The sequence below is a fragment of the Aulonocara sp. 'chitande type north' Nkhata Bay genome, linkage group LG13, assembly GCF_057382095.1.
Source record: "Aulonocara sp. 'chitande type north' Nkhata Bay isolate Kocher_YH1m ecotype deep benthic linkage group LG13, A_spYH_male_GT1.1, whole genome shotgun sequence".
NCBI lineage: Eukaryota > Metazoa > Chordata > Actinopteri > Cichliformes > Cichlidae > Aulonocara > Aulonocara sp. 'chitande type north' Nkhata Bay.
Window position 1 is genome coordinate 17,726,376 of NC_141356.1, and position 19,600 is coordinate 17,745,975.

Genomic DNA, 19,600 nt, shown 5'->3' on the forward strand with positions numbered 1-19,600 from the left:
ATGAAAACACATGCATATGTAGATGTCATCAGCCTTTGAGGGCACACAGGAGGCTAACATACATAAGCATTACTTAACAAAAAATAAATAAATCTGCTAAGGTCGGCCAAATGGTCCTCCTTCTGGTCTACAGCACACAGCTCGTCCTCCATGGCCTCCTGTACGGTTAGTGGCATTCTTGAGGTATGTGTGTATTTGTGCGTGTCAAACATTGTTAAATTCACAGCGCGCATATCACGAGTCATCTGAAAATGCAAATTCAGCCGATAAAAGAATAAATCTAAAGCAACAAAGGGTACTTTTTATATGAAACTGTCTATCAGAGTAGCTGCACAAAAGGTTGGTCTGATCACAAACTAAATGCTCTACCTAACTGTAACAAGATAGCAGTCAGACAGCGGCACAGCTGTGTGAAATGGAAATCTGCTAAGTGCGACTGGCTTCTCCACCCCATTTTTGTTTAATTATAAAAATCACAATGTTCCCAAAATATCACTAATGAGTGTGTCCTCTTAAGCATGCTCGGCCCTAAAAACGGCTCACCCTGCACATTAATGGAGACATGTGACTCCATTAACGCAGCTAACCTGAAACGAGGCAAACGGGGCAGGGGAGGGATGCAGAGTGAAAATTCAGTTGACATGTTAGTGAGGATCACAGTGCACATTCTGCCATATACAGCTGTCAAGGCACACAAGGTGAGGTGTGAGGGTTCGCAAATATGAAAAGGTCGCATGCACAGCTCAATAATAACACTCGACACTGGATGAAATATCACACTGTCCCCCAATAAGGGGCTGTTGTGAGCCAACGAGGGTGTAAAATCCAGAGAACATATTGAAAGACAAGATTACTGCTGAAGGGATAACAGGACTGCAGACCAATCTAGAGATTGGGAGTTTTAAACTCATGGGAAGGTAACATTGGGTGGGGAAGGCGAAAAAAACAAAAATTCCGCTTGAATTCTGACGATCCTCCTGCATTGCATGCCCAATACTACAGACGCAGTAACAAATTCTCTTGATCAAGACCATATTTCATATCTGCTATCCTGCCTTTTAAACAGGGAGGGGCCATATGGATGAAAAACCCTCTCTGTCATTTTTGATTGAGCGGTGTTGCATGACGTATACAGCCTGGCAGCATTTTGGTGGGTGATGTGATCAGTTGTAAGGTTGAAGTTAAAGCCACATGCAGGATGTCACAAGCTGTTTCTTAGGACAGACTGTCAAAATTCAAACACAGGATTTTCCTCCCTGTTTGAAAATGTATTAGCTCCCTCCATGTTGCAGAAGTGCTGCCAACTGTTACTCTTCACATTTGTTTACCTCCCTCTCAATCTCTGTGCACACGTGTACTGTATTTTAATACCGCAGAATTCCCAGTTAGGGAGCTCTCACTGACATTGTTTCAGTTTCTCTAATTAGATACATAACATTGCATTTATTACATAAATAGCAACCATTTATTACATATGTGCTAAACCTTTGATTTACATGCAAAATGTTGGCTCTGAGAAAGTTAGCTGATATGCACAGTTACTCACTCCTATGTCAACACCCATGTGGTCAGCTAAATGTAATTCAACTCAGGTTGCGTTTAGACTAAAATTTGAGCACAGCAGCCAGTTTAAAGCAGTGTGATGGAGTAGGCAGTAGGCAAGACTTCTGGTTTATCTGTCAAAATTTTAAAAATTTAGTCCAATTTTTGCACTAAATAAAAAAAAAAAAAAGCACACACAAAAAAAAATACAGTGTTTCTCTCACACTGCGTTAGTCTTATCTCATTTAGACAGCAGGTGTGAGAAGGCTATACAGCTGAGAGCTGCAGCACTCTGTGCAATAGGCTGATTTATCTGGCTGCACCAACAATGTACAGCTTGCCTGCATGAACCAAACTGAGGACGAGGACAGGGCAAAGCATTGATGGTGTTTATTTATAGCCGTTCTGTCATGAGAAAACCCCCAACTCACCCCACTACCCCCCACCGACAGAGGCTCAGGCTCCCACCCTCAGGGAAACCCCTAGCAACAAGGAACTCCAGCAAGTCGCCCGCCATTTATTTTTGGCGGCTGCAGACAGACCTGCAATGGTTTCAAACTCGCTGCTGCGTTTCTCTGAGAGCATGAAGCGTTGAGGGGGGTTTCATGGTTATGTGTGTGTGTGTGTGGGGTGAACAGAGTGGCGGAACAGAGTGGGCGCGTGCATATACTTTAGCAGAGTGTACTGCAAAAGGATGTGTGAGGAGGTGTGTGTCCGTGTGGTTTGTCTAATTACACACTGCACACTGTTACAAGTAGGCCATTAAATTCTGCCTGATCTAAGCTCGCTTAAGCCAGCAGTGGTGAGACACTGCATTGAAAAGAGGCTACAGGCCTTTCAGAAATTCATCCTCCAGCACAGAAAATAGAGACAAAAATCATGTCAGGCTGAAATGCAACACACAAATATCTCAGTAATGTCTGCAAAGTAGGCTAAATGAATAGCAGCAAGTCAAAGCCACATGCTAGATGGCACAATTATTCCCATAATTACTGACATCTACTGTTCACTTGACTCGAGCCCTTTAGGTCAGCCAGAGTCCCTATTAATGTTGCTGTACTTTCTTCATGTGGCATTTCAACAAAAAACTCAGTTAACACAAGCCTTCAAATACAAGAGGTGCATTTTTGTTCGACTAGCCCTGCTTCTCATGTTGCAGGGCGAGTTTTGATCAATGTGGCCAGGGAGGGGCGAGTGGGATTGTGCATGGAACGTGACCCGATTTCATAATCCATCTTATCAGTGCGACACATGGAGAAAAATTCATGTTGATGTTCCACACAAACAGAGTTAGAAAGTGTCTGATGGCAGGTGCGAGTAGGCGGGCATCAGTCTCACGGTGGGGCAGTAAAGGTGCAGCAGGATGAATTTCTCTGACCAGAGGGCCAGAGCTAATTTCTTAGCAGCCAGTCAAGTGCCTGCCTGTCCAAGCACTTGATGAGCTGAACAGCTGCTCTGTCAGTGCAGGGTGAGACAGAGAGAAGACAGCGAGTGAAGGACCGAGAGAGGAAAAAATAAAATAACAAATAAAAAGGAAAAATAGAAGGATCCTGAACTAAGAAATAAGTTGGATAGCAAATTTTACAATAATAACAGAAGCAAATATATTCTAACATAATAATAATAATAATAAAAAAAAACAATGCCTAATATATAGGAGGAAATCATCATTCTCTTTCCTAAATTCCCACATGTCTGCATATTATGTGTATCTGTACACATATAAAACAGTTTTGTCATTACTAATTACTTTGAACTGACAGTTGGTCACACAGATTTTGGTGATCTAGGAAGCACTTATATACACGTCCCACCTAAAATGTTTTTGGCTGAAACAAGCAGTAGCTAGCTAGCTGTACTCAATCATTGCTATATCACTGATGTATGCATATGGTCAGATCTAGAACAGGCCTTAAATGTGGGAGGTCACCCAAGTTTAATTTTGGCTCATGTCTGTGTAACCATGACACAAATGGAGCCATCGGAGCAATAGGAGAAACACATCCGGGTATTGCATTCTCAATTTGGCATTTCTTGTCAGTGTTTGTATTTGATGCCTAAGTAACGCATTTAAAAACAAACAGCAAATAGGATTGATAACATTTAAAGAGAAGGTGAAAGACAATTAGACAGTGGTGACCAGGAAAAATGTAGCTAAAGAGAGACAAAGACAAGGACAGGGAAGCTGTTAATATCCTGGACTGAATACAGAGTTCCTTTATGGGTTCATTACAGGGTCATGCATCAGCCAAAATTCATCTCCCTCATTATGGTGGTATAATCCTGGGGAAGGAATGGCTGGAAGGCCCGGCAGGCCAAGGTCCCGTTCCCCACAATGTTACAGTAGGACAGTCTAAGTATGGAAAAGCCACAGTCCACACGCACTGTGGCATTAAAAATATAAAAAATATTCAAAATGTCATTTTGAATATTTTTATGCGTATGTTTGTCATGGTAAGCATGCTATGCAAATATAATTATAATAAAATAGCAAATTAACTTTAAAACAAATTAACTCATAATTTGCAACTTAAACATAAAGCAAGCAAATCGTCTGTTTTTGCAAAGTCATCCCCAGCTGCAATACTTGCAAATTAATAAAATCCCTGTGCATGTTCCTTGAATATGAAAAAACCTGCAGAAAAACTACTACTACTAAAATTCCTGCCCTTCCTATATCTCTCCATCCCATCTCTGCTTCACCTGGTTTGATCAAGATTATAACATACAATAATAGTTGTGGAGAAGAAGTTTATTTTAATCCAATTCTGCCTCATACAAGACTTTTTTTACACTGTGACACCAAAACTCACAACAGCCTCGGTAATCCTGATGCAAAAATGATTGTTCTTGTCTGAAGGTCAATCTAAACAGCAGTACCCCTAAACTACGAGGGACCTGTCACAGTCTCAGCACTCATTAAACACATCCAGCAGCGCACCCTTTTAGCAGGTGTAAAAATGTGCAGTTTGCACCAAAGAGAGCTGGTGAGAAATCTGCATCTCTGAGGACTTTTCAACAACACAAAGCAGTATGAGCTTGTGTGGATGTGCATCATCAGGTAGGGAAGGTGAAGGAGGCCAGCAAAGAAGAAATGTGAGTCATATCTTCAGCTCTCCTCCTCCTCTTGAGCTCATAAACCTGAATATGTCTGTCTACCAGGCAGACATCTTGTAGATGTAAAAAGAGCATAAGAGACTGATTTCAAGACAATGTCTTCACCATTTCAGCACTTATGCATGATAAATCATAAAAAGCAGCTAAGATATGATGTAGTTAAAATAATACTGTAAGAGATTTTTAATTATAAAGATTTTTAACCCAAAGGAACCCAGAGGAAGTCAGATCAGCAGAAACACCAGACATTCAATGAATGGCATTTTATCAGAGGACATTCAAATTCTGTAAACTGGATGTTAAACCCAATTTGTAGTACTGATTTTTACCCTTTACACCAAATGAACACTGTCTCCTTACTGGAGAGTCATCAAAATATTGGTTATTTACTAGTCATGTCAAAAAGCCCAGAAAACGTATCAAAATAAGTATTTTCTTTTTACGTTTTTTTAGTAAACTAAGTTTTGTACAATTAGATCAAGCAAAGATTTAAGCTACTTACAGTGTGAGCACATCTCCAGGGGGTAACTGGCTTCATTTCCCTAAAGAAAGAAGAAAGGCAGAACGTTCAGTTTAGGTTGTAATAAAATATCACAAAAGCACAAATATTTTAAATTATGTGCAATAACAGTAACAAGTTCACTCATATCAGTTAAATGTATTTAAAGACCCCAGACTGCAGCAGTTTCTGAGATGGCCAATAGGATCCAGTCAATCTGCACAGTCTAATTCTGAACTTCTTCTTTTTTTATTTATTAATAAGAGTATGAAAACTCTTCAGCATATGTGTACTAATTAAAAGTTAGCGCAGCACAGACATGTACAAATACTTTTCTACAAAACAGACTGCTTCCTTGTTGATCAAACAAACAATGTCACCTACGAGGAAAGACAACACACAATAAGGCCACGTGATTTTTGTTAGGTACAGGATTCATTTTCATACCACATTTTATCAGTGACAGTAATAGTGCGGCCAACAGGACATTATTATGCGTTTATATTTGATTTGTGTATTTAATCTAACACAAAGAATTCCAGGAATTCCAGAAAAAAGAAAAAGAAAAAAAGAGATGGAAGCGTAACCGATCTTGCCAGCTCATCTTGCCAAGATCCAGAATCAAGACTGAAAATGAATGGCTTTATTGTTAAATTCAAAGTAATGGATTGTAACCATAGACACTGTAAACGATGTCCTGTAGCCTCTATATTTGAAAAGTGAAGTCAACTCAAAATTTGCTTAAGCTTACAGTCTTTTTTTGAAGAGCAGCAGGAGGCCACGGCACTGGCAAAATCCCTTCTCGTTGTACATTAGTCCATAAACATAACATTCCTCAGCTGTTTAAAACATGAAGTTAATTTAGTAAATTATAGTCAGTGCTATTAGACCCAGAGTCAACAACAACAACAACAATCTTTATTTATAGAGCACATTTAAAAGCCTTGGGCATACCAAAGTGCTTTACATAAAACAATAAAAGGTTCAAACATTGATAACGGATACAAAAATAAAAAATAACGAGTTATGTTCATAGATAAAAGCTACCAATAAGAATGACTACAGCACATGGGTAATAGCAAGATAAAAGCTGTACCACCATAATAAAAGACACCAATAGAAAGATAGGAGGGAATTAATACAAGAGGTCAATAGGTCACAGCAACCAAACAAACAAACAAACAAACCAGCAATTAAAAGGTGGAGAAGGCAAGTTTAAAAAGATATGTTTTAAGCTGTGATTTAAAAGAATGAATAGAATCAGATGCCCGGATGCCAATCGGGAGATTGTTCCACAGCACAGGTGCAACAAGAGCAAACGATCGATCACCTCTAGTCTTAAGTCGAGATCTGGGCTGAGCCAGCAGTAACTGTGACGATGACCTTAAAGCCCTAGCAGGAGCATAAGGGTTTAAAAGGTCCTTAAGGTAGCTGGGTGCAGTGTTGTTAGTAATTTTAAAAGTAAACAACAAAATTTTAAATTGAATACGATATTTGACAGGCAACCAGTGCAGATCGGCAAGGACAGGAGTAATGTGGGCAAACTTGCTGGTTTTGGTTAGAATGCGAGCTGCAGCATTCTGAACTGTCTGTAATCTCTGTAAAAGGGAAGAGTGGAGACCACAATAAAGTGAATTACAATAGTCTAGCCTCGACGTTACAAAGGCGTGGATGAGCTTTTCGAGATCTTTATGCGGGATATAGCGCCTAGCCTTAGAGATAAGACGAAGCTGGTAAAAACTAGATCTGACAACAGCAGACACTTGTTTGTCAAGTGAAAAGGAGCTGTCAAATAAGACACCCAGATTCCTGACAGTATCAGAGAGAGAACAACTAAGAAAACCAAAGGCATCCCGGAGTTTGGCACGAAGGGCATTACTACCAAAAATCATAATCTCGGTTTTCTTCTCATTAAGGATAAGAGAATTCGACAACAACCACTTCTTGGCCTCAGACATGCATTCTCGGAGGCTATTCAGAGACAGAGCAAGATCGTCGTTTAGCTCAAAATAGAGCTGGATATCATCTGCATAATAGTGATAAGCAATATGGTATTTCTCAAAGATGGCACTTAAAGGAAGCAAGTATAATGAGAAAAGGGTAGGGCCCAGCACAGATCCCTGGGGGACACCACAGCAAACAGGTACAGCCGAGGAAGAGGATGTAGCCAGATGTACCGTAGAGAGCCGATTGGAGAGATAGGATTTAAACCAATCCAGGGCAGCGCCCTTGATGCCTACAGTGTGCTCAAGTCTCGCTAATAAGATATTATGGTCAACCATGTCAAATGCCGATGATAGATCCAAAAGCACTAAGACTGAGGGGCATCCATTGTCACACAGAAGTGTTATGGGGGTTCATATGAAGGGGGTGAAATAGTTTAGAGCCTAAAGTCAGAGTTTTCAGTGTTTTCAGTGTCACAAAGAAGAGCTCCGCTTCACCTGGTCATTAGCAGCACAATTATTTTAGTGAGACAGATCCTCAGCAGAGGGAACAGGCTTTATATATTTGAACTTCTTCAAATGTGGTTCAAATATATAAAACCAAATGAAGGGGTGCAATAAAGCTACCTAAGATCACATCGCTATATACAAATGTCTTCAATGCAAACTTTGTGTGTCACTGTACCAAAGGAACTTATGGATGATACAGAAAATGAATAAATATCTTCTACATGTTTTGCATTACAGCTGAAAAGAAAAAAAAATGAACATTTATTACCAGAGAATAATGAAAATAGATTTGGCCAAGAAAGCCTGCGTTAACAAGTTGAGACACACTCTCGTGATACCCGTGATCTTTAACTGTTGTTTAAGATTTTGCTTACCAGATAATGCAAAGAAAGGCATTTCAAACAGTACACCAAAGGCCATGTAAAGTTTTTTGTACACAAATTGCAATCTTTACTATTCTACATTATAGCAAAAACACGACTTAGCACTGAATTTGTAATGTTTAACTGAAGCCCCAAAAAATTATTAAAAAACAAAAAACAAAAACAAAGTCATGAATCACGCAGTGCATTAAATATTCAAAAGAACAATGCCATCCAGAAAATCCCGCAGTCCCTGGCTCTTCTGCATGGCAGTGTGTGGCATTGGCTGCAGCCACATGCGCATCCCATCTTATCCAACAGTGAAGTGTCGACTCAGCCCAAATATGATTTCTGGCAGAGAGAACAAATGAGGAGTCTCTGAAGCAGAGAGGTAAGGTTAATCAGTTGGGAACATGCAGCTGACAGCTACACGGCCCACGTTGCCACAAATGTCCTACAGTTCCATCAAAGAAGGCCAAACTCGACCTACAACGCTATGTGATCTTTCTTTTCTGATGGTACCACTCAGTCAGAATCTTTCAAATTCCATGAATAGCAGTAAAAAAATAAATAAAAATAATTCAGTGAGTGGTGGTCCATGTCCTTTCCACTAAAGTCTGACAAAAAAAGAGCAGTAGGGACACTTTCCAGGCAGACCCCACCTCGCCTGTAAAGTGGATGAGAGCAGGTGGCACCAACAGGGGGTGGAGACAAAGAGCTGCAGTAAAGTCGGACTGTTTCCATCAGCTTTTTGTTTCTACAGGAAGTCAAAGAAACACTTCTTTCCTGTGAGATCTGATCCCAACTTAATAAGATTGCCAACAATATAAATGCAAATGCGGTCTCAAACAGTTGAAATTATGAATTTTTATTATGGGTAGTCTATTCAAATGCAAACTAGATCACTACATAAAAAAAATCTAATAATATCTGAAACAATTCAATATTCAATGCCATTCTGATAGCCAGGACAAAAGTACTGCCACAGCACAGAGGGCGGAAATTTCTAAGTGTTAAAAGATGAACAGAACTAGGCTATATTATGACTTAACAATAAAAAGACAACACTGTGAGTGTGGGGAGGCTGGCCTGTATGGGCACTAAGGTGGTAGTATTAACCCACAACTAGTGTATCAACGCTGTATAAGGTGACCATTAGAACCATTTCATATTCAACATATTAGATTAAAATAAATTTGATTAAAAAAGATTAAAATAAAATACAGTAGATTCTTTTTAATTCCTATTTCAGAAAATTGTAATGTCTGAATTTGATCTTAGGTACAGAAAAAAAAGCAGTTGTATGAATGTATGTGTGATTGGGTGAATTTTTCTTTTTAAAAAAAGTCCATTTACTATCTTACCATCAGGCAGGAACTGGGCAACATCTATCGTGCCTCGGGACCTTGCAGTCAGTAGAGAACTGTGGCACCTGGCTCTAAAAACTGCAGTTGCCTTGATCTTGTGATGTTATCATCGCCTGTTTCAATGACGCAAGGATGTTTTCCAATAATCTCAGACAGAAATCTAACTACGGCGCACTGTGTGGTAACTGTCAGTGATTCAGCACAAGACACTGACACTGGTAAATGTAATGTAAATGAACTGCCGAAAAGAATCCTACCGTTTTTGATCTTGAGGATACATAGGCATTATTTTTACATCTGACAGCAAAACAGAGCTTTAACTATGCTGAAGCATGAATGTATATTAGATCTCACAATTGGTTGCCAGGACAAATATTAAAGTAGTACTCATATTATTAGCACTACTCATAATTTACTCACATTATTCATATTGATTAGAGAGGAAAAAAACAACAACACACAAACTAGAGCCAGTTATGTCATACACCAGGTTGTTGTTGTGCTGCTGTGTAACAGCAGACTTACCTCACAGAAGTTGAGGTATTTTAAGAGCAGTGAGGAGAAAGAGGTGACACAGGATTAGCCAGGAGAACGCCTTAGCATTTGACACCCTATCAGAGTGGAGTCAGTTATGATTAGAGGTTGACATGGTTTTTCTCTCTGGAACAAGTTGGCAATGGCTGGGTGCTGCCAGTTTAAGGGATTGAATTCCAATGCGTAGCGCATGACTCCACCATTACTGAGGTTGGGTGTCCCATTGCCTGTGTGGCTCTGTAATAGTGACAATGTGATACTTTATTGATCCTGTAGGGAAAAGTCCTTTTGTTTGCTCCCCTATATAGCGCTCACTCAGCTACAGAATAGCATAGCTTTACAGAAATGTGATGACTTGCTTAAAAATTTCAACAGCATTTGAAACTGAAGGCCTTGAGCAAATGTCTTCGAGTTCAAGGACAGGTTCTCAGTGCTTCCTCTACCTGCCATGAGACTTAACAAACAGCTATGACAAAACTAAAGATGATCCAGGTTAAACAGAACAGGTCACTTTTTTGTTCATGGCTTTTAAATCTTGTAAATCTTTTAGAGCCAAATGGACCAAAACGGATTAACAGATAACATTTTTATGTCATTTTTGACATTTAGGAAGCCTCTCTAAAACAAAACAAATAATGAAAAAAGCAGACTTTGTAATAACTACCTCAACAAAATGGTGTGCAAATGTTTGAGGAGCATACTTCTAACTACATCCCTAACAGCCACTCTCAGTTCAGTGTTAGCTATAGGGTCTCTGGAGGTAAATAGACTTACTGCAAAGAAGATTTGGTTTTGAGGATTACAGGTTTACTTACTAAGGCCTACCTCCTGGGGTCAGGAGTAACTCTTGTCATGTCTTCTGTAATAAACCACTTTGGCAGCTCTTGTTCAGCCATAAATACTCATGATGGATACCAGATGGATGAATATAAAAAAAAAAAAAAAAAAAAATCAGAAAAGGGGAGGGTGATACGTGAAATGAAAAAGCATCTTACATACACAGACCAGAACACAGGCACAAGAGAAAGACTAGTGTTGGCTCATTTATAATGCATGATTCATTCAGAATCAATTAGGCCTCAGCGCACAAAACACATTCTGTATAATGAAGAGCTTGGCATCACGGCCGGTTGAGTCGCAAAGAAATGACCGGCACAAGAATCTGGCCAATTACAGACCCACAGGGCCCAGTAATAACATCAGTGAGTGACGAATTCAATACATGGGCCTAAAGACTTGGAGGACTCTTTTCAGGCTTTGGCAAGATGTGAGAATATATTCTCATAACAAATTGAAACAATAAGAAGGTGCATAGTGAGCGAGAAACTGCATTTCTAATTTACTCTAAAAGGCAGAAAACTTAGTCATATGAAGTCATAAACAGGTGAACAGTACAGCAGAGGTTCCAATGTTTTATTTACTATTGGCCGCCCTCCCTCTATAGATATAAGATCTAAAAATATTTTTTTTTCATTGCTAAATAAAGGATGAATTTTTTGTGTGTGTGCACAGAGCAGAGGAGAAACAGGTGAAGATAATGTTAATGGAGCTGATGACAATTTGTAACTTAAAGTGCAATAAAAGCCAGCCAAGAAATTTAAAAGCAAAAAATGGACCGATGCTGCCCCCCAAAAATCTATGAAATTGAGCCTTGAAAACAGAAGGTGAGGGTGGGCCACAATAAGACAGTCACAAAACTAAAACTGTATGCAGATTTCCACATAGAACCATCTGCAATAAGCCTTTGTGAGGGTTGGGATTTCAAACCTTCTGTCAAAAGGACAGCAGCAGCATGAGGCTGTGACACTAGTCATTCACTTCCCTGCTCAAATGATTGAAAAATAATACTTCTGACAAGAAATCAGTTCCTCGTTTTACATAAATAACAATAAAACAAAATGATATCATTGATACGAAAAACTTTCACATTTTTCTACTGTGATTAAATCAGAGTTGTAACACTCACGTACACACTTGCACTGAGGTGCCCTGAGTGCAGCGAGCCCAATGTAGAACATGCTGGAATGAAGCGATGACTTGCATAAATCCTAAAAATTAATCAACACTGCAGTGTGTGCTCTAGGCAAATTAGCATAGCGTAGAAAATGCAGGAACAAAGCAGAGGCACACATCACTCGCTGAATCCTAACGGTGGTGCATGAGATATTGTGCATAACACCACAAACGTTAGACTAAGAGACAAACTGGACCAATCGATACTTCTTGCCTAGGTTGTTTTTAATTTAGATGAAAACATTATCACTCTTAGTTATACATTCATAATGCATAACACTGAAACAGTACAAGCGAAAGACAGTCAATAGTATGCATTAATAATCAGTTATTGCTCGTTAAAGTAACTCCAAATGCAAGAAAAAAAATCTGAAAATCCTACTGAATACAAGACAATATATGTGAGCTTCTTTCTCTGGCTTCTTACGATTCCTTAGGGTAAACTGCACCCTCTCCCTGCTGATGACACTTTCAGCAGATAATGTAATCAGAATTGCTTTGAGTCTTTGGCTTGGCCACCAATGTGAGTCTGAAATCACAGCAGCTATTATCACATTTCAAGTCAACACAAAGGCTGCCCTGAAAATGAATGCTTTCAAGTATTAAAGATCCCTGATTTGGCTTTAATTCTCTGCTTTGAGTATTTATGTATTAGACCTTCGTGGCTAAGGATGAAATCTGGACTGACACTCTACCTAGTGCCCATTTATTTCCCTTTAATTATCGTTAGCTTGCAGGCTACATGTGTATGAGGCAATCCGTTTGCCCAGTACTTAAAGGAAACCCCTTTTTTTCTTTAAATTAACACACCTGCAGTTATGGTTAGGGTAAAGGTTAAGTTTAGCAACACCAATGAGTAAGAAGTTATGTCACCAAGACATAGCCACTAAAGCGTATGCAGACATGGGTGATTAACTATGTATTAATAGACCTCTCTGCATTGAATCATATCTGTTATTAACCTCTGTCTCTCTTCCACAGCATGTCTTTTATCCTGTCTTCCTTCTCTCACCCCAACTGGTCGGAGCAGATGGCCGCCCCTCCCTGAGCCTGGTTCTGCCGGAGGTTTCTTCCTGTTAAAAGGGAGTTTTTCCTTCCCACTGTCGCCAAAGTGCTTGCTCATAGGGGGTCATATGATTGTTGAGTTTTTCTCTGTATCTATGAAGCGCCTTGAGGCGACTTTTGTTGTGATTTGGCGCTATATAAATAAAATTGAATTGAATTAACTAACAAAGTTTCAGTGTAAGAAGTAGTATACCATGATTGCCGCCCTACAAGAAAAACAATAGAGGTCCAGTTCATGCAACGTTACAATGGTCCCCACCCGCGACTGTTCTCTAACACCTTCTCTTTGTTATGGAGCTTAAAGGTCTCAGTACGTTAGGAGTGGGGATGTTGGCTAGATAAAAATATGCAACTGATGTTGTCTTTAAGATCTATGGGAACTTGTGAGAAGCAAAATTACTGTTCACAAAACCAGAACGCTCAAAAGCAAAGAACTGCTATGTGCACTGTGTGGATGTGGACACAGGGAATCAATTAAAACAGCATTCCATGTAAAGGCATCTGTGTGTGTATGGTTTGGTGTGTCTGAATTACGTTTCCACACAATTTAAGTTACTGATCCATTAATCTTGAGGTGGAAAAAGTGTGTTGTGTGTGTGCAGAGCTGTCAGTTTATTTGTTGCGCATTTTCTTTCTGCTCTGCTTATTTGGTTAGTTCAGGGATCACAAGACTCCCCTCCTCCGCACAAATGTGTCTGTAAGTATGAAGCTTACCATATAGCCGAGCTTTGTGATAAACATTACCAAGTCTCACAGCAGAGAGCAGAGCTGAGCTGAGCTGTGCTTTCAGACTGCTTTTTAAATAGACTTCTAACCCTTATTTTTTTAGCCTAACTTTGTACAGCAGGCAAAATCCAGGCTAATAACCAACTGACTGAGAATGATCTCTTAAGAAGAAAAGAAAAACACCCAAAAAACAAAGAAACAAAAAAAGAGGCTCAGTTACATAGACCAGAATTAAAATAAACCATTGCTAGTTTGAATCCATTTGTCTGTTTGAAGAGGCACTCAATTATTCTTCTGCTCATCTCCATCATCTCTCACCTTTGTAATCGTGTTTTGCAATATTGTCTTGGTTGCCGTGTTTGCATCTATCCTTGCTTTTATGAGAATGTGTGTGTGTGTTTCTCCATGGATGCGTGTGCCTGTCTGCAAATGTGGTGAGGATCTGTACAAGATTTAGGAGTCAAGTGCAAATATGAAAATAATTACCACAATCTCAGCAGCCTGAAGGAACTCCAGCAGGGCTAATCCTCTCAGCCATTTCTATCCTTGGTTTGGGCCTGTCTTCTGAGGGTTTTGAAAGCCTCATAATTCTATGTAAACTAACAATGCCTAAATCTTCTTATGAATTAACACAGTGGAGATAAAACTACACTGTATTTGCCAAATACTGAAAAACATCTTTCTTTCTTATTTATATTTATTTTTGTAAATCAAGGTGTCAAATAGATGACAAAGCATGGCATGATTAAGGCTAGCTCTGCAATTAGTGAAGAACATCACATCACGCAAAAGTATAATACCTACCAGATAACGGAAAAGTTGCTACCATATAATCGTGAGAGTTATCAGTTTTTTTCCATTTGCTCATCACGCCCCATGTACAGACAAAATGCCACACTCTTGGGTTCAAAGCCATAGTGCATACAGTTGTGCTAAACCTATGGACCACTGCAGGTAAATTGTTTCAGGGCAGATAAAATGCTGAAGACAGTAGCTATTAGTTAATGAAGCCCCATACTGTTGGTTCCATTATTACCACTGACAGTGTGCAAAATATGCTTTTAGAGGTTAATTAAATGTAGTACTTTTGATGCCTTGAATGCTGATGAGGTAAATGTGATTTAAAAATCATCCCCAAAGCCATCAATCAGCTATAGATTCTTGCCAAGAGTAAAGTTATCATACTGACCACCCTCTGTAAGTCAACAAAAAAAAAAAATCTGACCTTTAAGCTCTATTGAACTGTTTCTAGTACCACAAATCCACTGAGCATCAAGTTCCTACCAATGGTTATAGAGGTATGTTCTGAATGATAATAAACTTTTCTTTTCACTGTGCACATAGATTTCCAAACAAATAGGTGTTTATTGAAGAAACTGACTAGTTTAGCTTATGCTGGTGACTGCTGGCTCCAGTGCAAGCCATGGATTCTGCAGAGATGCAATGGCCAGTGAGGAGAATAAATCCAGATTGAGTGGGCTGGTTGGAAGTGCTGTGTGGATCACGTAGTGTTGATCATCACTTCTGTTGGTGGTTCACTGTGGCTTTTATCTCTTTTACATTAGCTACAGCTCAATCCTTATGTGGGTGGCGCTTGATTGCTAGGCAGCATATGGTCCCCTTAGCATCAGATCATTCCACTACATGCTTAAGCAACTGCGCGTCCCTGCCCCCAACCTCTCCTTGCGGCTGAGAAGAATACATCTGACAAGCCATAGGTTGCCACAGTGCCTGCAGGACGTGCATGTCCTGACAATCCACGGTCTGATAGTTGAGATTGCTGCAGGGCAAATCTAACAAGGTAAGCATACACAGGAAAAAATGTTTCCTCTGACAAAGTAAAGAACCCCCCAGTTACTGCTGCCCCCAAGTAATGAGATGCTGCTCTTAATAGCTGGTTTTTGTGTGTGATTTATGAATTCCTTTCTATTTACAGATGCAAATTTTCTGCGCTAATTTATGCAGAATTAAAGTCAGGGATGATGTAGGCCCCTTAGAGTTGTTTAGCAATTGTATGAGTAACACTCACTTCTAATAACCCAGTTTCCAAATATCCTCTTTGCAATAATGCAAACATGTTCCTAGGCCCGGGCTGGTGAAGTGTCAGATCAGGAAATTTCATTTATTTCTTTACAATAAAAAAAGAAACAGCAATAACTCTACCAACAGACTGGACAACAGTTCCTTTTATGTACTTGCAAGCAAGGGACTCAAACCACCGCAATCACACCTCTTGTGTTTTCAATGAGAAGAAGAACGAGCAGCAAAACCAGTGAATGAGATGTCTACATACGCACAATGTTGTTTTTGTGGTTTGTTACCTAGACCGCAGCACTACAAATAAAAAACACAAAATAAAAAATTTTGCTGAATAAACATTTTACAAATATCCATGGGCATGATATACACCAGGTGTTTACAATCTTCTTTTTTTTTTTTAAAAAACACTGTTGCGGTCATACAGTCAGGATTATTATAAATGCATGCTTAATTAAACTAAACATGTGCAACACGGTCATATTCAAACCAAAGCTTCTGCATGCAAATGCAATCTATAAACAGCGACTGCTGTTTACAATGATGTGTATAAATGCAGAGTCTCAACATGACAACATGAAAATTGCAGACAAAATGAGAGCAGGAATGACTTCATTGGCTTATACACCGCTCTGAATTCACAGTCATACCAAATCTCTGCTTTTTTCCCTCTTTTTTAAATTACATTAGACACTGGCATCAACATGGTCACAAAGTTTTACTTGGTCACAATAATCCCACCTCTAGTGTTTGACACGAGTAGTTCTCAGTTGTAAAGCTGCAAAAGTGTTGATACCGCCTTGACAAAGTTCTAATGGCGAGATCCTGCTGTCATTATGTGACAAATTGCTTCGAGATTAAGCACTGGCTCCGGACCAACCCTCATACCGCCTTAGTGAAAAGAGATTGTAGAATTGGTGATTTTACATCAGCTAGAATATACAGAAGTGAGGTTTTGCTTCTCTAATCTTGATTATCAGGAAGAATATGCACCTGGTGAGTACATACTACGTCAAGTAGCAATGCAGTGGCAAATGGGAATGTACTTACACAATAGCCTTCCCAAGATTGAATTTTCTAAGTCAATATGCATAACACAGATTAAAGAAGGGGGGGAAAAAAGGTCTAATAATAGCCAAGTCATGACAAACTATCTGACTTTGGTTAACATTTTATAGAAGAAAAAGATAAAGAAAATGTTAACACTGTTTCTAATAACCGTTTACTTTTTAGATGTCATAAGTGTTAGCATGAACTAACATGTTAGCATGTTGTTAGTATAACCCAATTAAGAATTAATATTTTAATTTTTCCTTTTCCAGGCAACAAGAAAACAGGAAATTCTCCCTCCCTAGACAGATTATAAATAAGACCAATAGCTAGTGTTGATGTGGTTGATACTGCTTATTTTATATCATGGGTGAACTGTCAATAAATACGGTCTGCAGTCATTCTGTAGTGTACATGAGGCTTTTGGGACAACATTTGGGTTAGAGGTTATATATGGGGCTTAGCCTTGAATATGCAAAGGTCAGCCTATTTAATGACCAATCACTGCTCTTTATTCCTGGTACTTACCTCAACCTGAAGACGACGAAGCATTTTCAGTTATTGTCCCCAATCTGGATTTTTCAAAGCCATCGAAGGACCCACCTTCATCCCCCTTAGCCTCCTCTTTCCCTATATCAGCCTATGCTTACACAATTTATTTACTTATGTACTACTACTACTACTAATTAACTACTTCTCTTATTAAAATAGGAATTAATTTAATCATTCTTAAGTTTATAATTGCTCTGTAAAGCAGAGGTGTCATACTCACTTTTTTTCATGGGCCCAATCTGATCTCAAGTGGGCCAGACTAGTAAAACTATTGCATAATAGCCTGTATGAAAAACACCCCTTTAAATGTCTCCTCTCTTTTATAAGTGCAAAGAACTACAAGCAGCTTCTTCAAATGTTCATTTTTTCACATTCGATGAACCATCAATTGTAAAATGAAGGTGTAATTAAGATAAATACGTAAAAACAAATGAATTTCAACACATCCATTTTACTATATTTGGCAGGCCCAACCGTCATTACATGTACATTACAATTCACAGATCACAGTGGATCTAAAATAGGCACAAAACTCTTACATGTCCAGTTTTTGTAAATAGACAAAAAAAAATAGCATTTTTTTGCATTTACAATTGTAAAAATTTGGCTATATCTAAAAATACTTCCACTATTTTGCATACATGATTTCTCCTGTGTAGTAATGCTGGCATCACGTCGCCAGACCAAGAACTGCAGTGCATTTTATTGAAATAAAGAGAGTAATTAATGTCTTTGCAAAGCTATCCGGTGGGTGGAATTGGACCCTCTAGTTGGCTGCTTTTGGTCCTCGGGCCACATGTTTAACAACCCTACTGTAAAAAGCATTTGGGTTACAGTTTTTAGAAGCAAGTCATATATATATATATATATATATATATATATATATATATATATATATATATATATATATATATATCCCTCGATGTATAGGCACACACGTACACCAAACAATCGTATGAAGTGTGTGTTGCAGGAACAAGCCTGTGGCCTACTATGGAAGCCTCCTCTACAACCACAGGTAGAAATGATACAAATGTAGCCTCGGCCGATTATTGCACTTATCACAGTTTAGTGGCTCAGACGAAACAATGTTGCAACCATCAACACAGCGCCATGCTATCTAGAAAACACACCGAGATGGATGTTATATATTTGAATGCAGTGCGATATAGTAGGAGCAAAGACCTAACATAAGCAGCCGTTACATTTTCCTGTCTGCTGTGTGAAATGTGCCACAAATAGTCGCCAGCCTAGGCTTAATAAGCGTGTATTTTTGTTTCGAAAACTCATTTGCACAGGCCTAGTTGCTAATAAGAGTGTAGGCTATGTCGAGAAGGGATAAGAAATATCTGGGCCACAAGCTGCAGGCTACTGTCAGCCCTGGGGTATTGCACAGAGAGCGCGACAGGGAGCCAAAAGTGGGTGAGAAAAGCGTTTCCTTCTCGCCACAGCTCTACGTTTTTTCGACCGTTCACTCAAAGCGGAACGCTCGCTACGAGCGAGAACCTGTCAAAACTGAGCTATATTCGACACATTAAAGCACAGGCCTGTCCACTGGTGTGTTCACCAGTCGGCGGAGGTTGAAAATAAGAGTCGTTGCTGCTTACCATCTTGCAGGTCGGATGATGAAATCCAAGCGATGTGAACGGAAAAGGAGGTTACAACAGCAGAAGTCAGCAGGCCGCCGAGCTGTGGCGAGAAATACAAGAAAAATACGCTGTAGGTGCTCTCGGCTCTCGTCCTGGCTTTACACCCAGGTTCAGGATCTCTTAACCGTTTCTCTCTCCTTCACCGAGGCTTTCACTGCAGTGGCTGAAGGGAGGGAGACCCGCTGGGAGGGGACAGTAAGCGGAGGAGGAGGTTCGGTTTGACAAGCAGGCGGTGGCGGAGGGGAGGAGAGAAGAGTCGAAGGGGGGGAGGTGCAGCAGTACTGTACATCCGGGAACTGCTGGGTCTATCGATTTATTTATTTATTTGTATTCCTGCTTCGAGTACAAGTTTGTGCACGTGCTCCCCCAACTGGCTTTATGACTGTACTACAAGAAGTGGCCAATCTAGCCTTCGTCTCCTGAACCTCAGTATATCCAAGTTTTACATGGAGTTCATTTTTGCTATAATGCCCTAAAGTGCTTGAATTATTCCTCGGCGATTGTGTTCCATATTGACACGGTAGCTTCACACAGTTGCTGCAGATTCACCTACTGAATCTCCTTGATATGCACCTGCTGTTTCACCACTTGCCAAATGTGCAATACTGGATTGAGAGCTGGTGAGTGTGAAGAC

At 39.6% G+C, this 19,600-nt stretch overlaps 1 protein-coding gene across 1 annotated transcript in view; it reads right to left on the minus strand.

Annotated features, from left to right (window-relative positions):
* ppp3r1a (protein phosphatase 3, regulatory subunit B, alpha a) overlaps nt 1-19,190 on the minus strand; it is a 30,565-nt gene extending 11,375 nt beyond the window's left edge. Inside the window, exons 1-2 of the mRNA XM_086258921.1 lie at nt 18,925-19,190; nt 5,162-5,201 (exon numbers count right to left, since the gene is read on the minus strand). Of these exons, the coding sequence (XP_086115047.1) occupies nt 5,162-5,201; nt 18,925-18,927 (43 nt within the window). The 5' untranslated portion in view covers nt 18,928-19,190. The remainder of the gene's footprint in view (nt 1-5,161; nt 5,202-18,924) is intronic.
* Between the last annotated feature and the right edge of the window lie 410 nt (nt 19,191-19,600).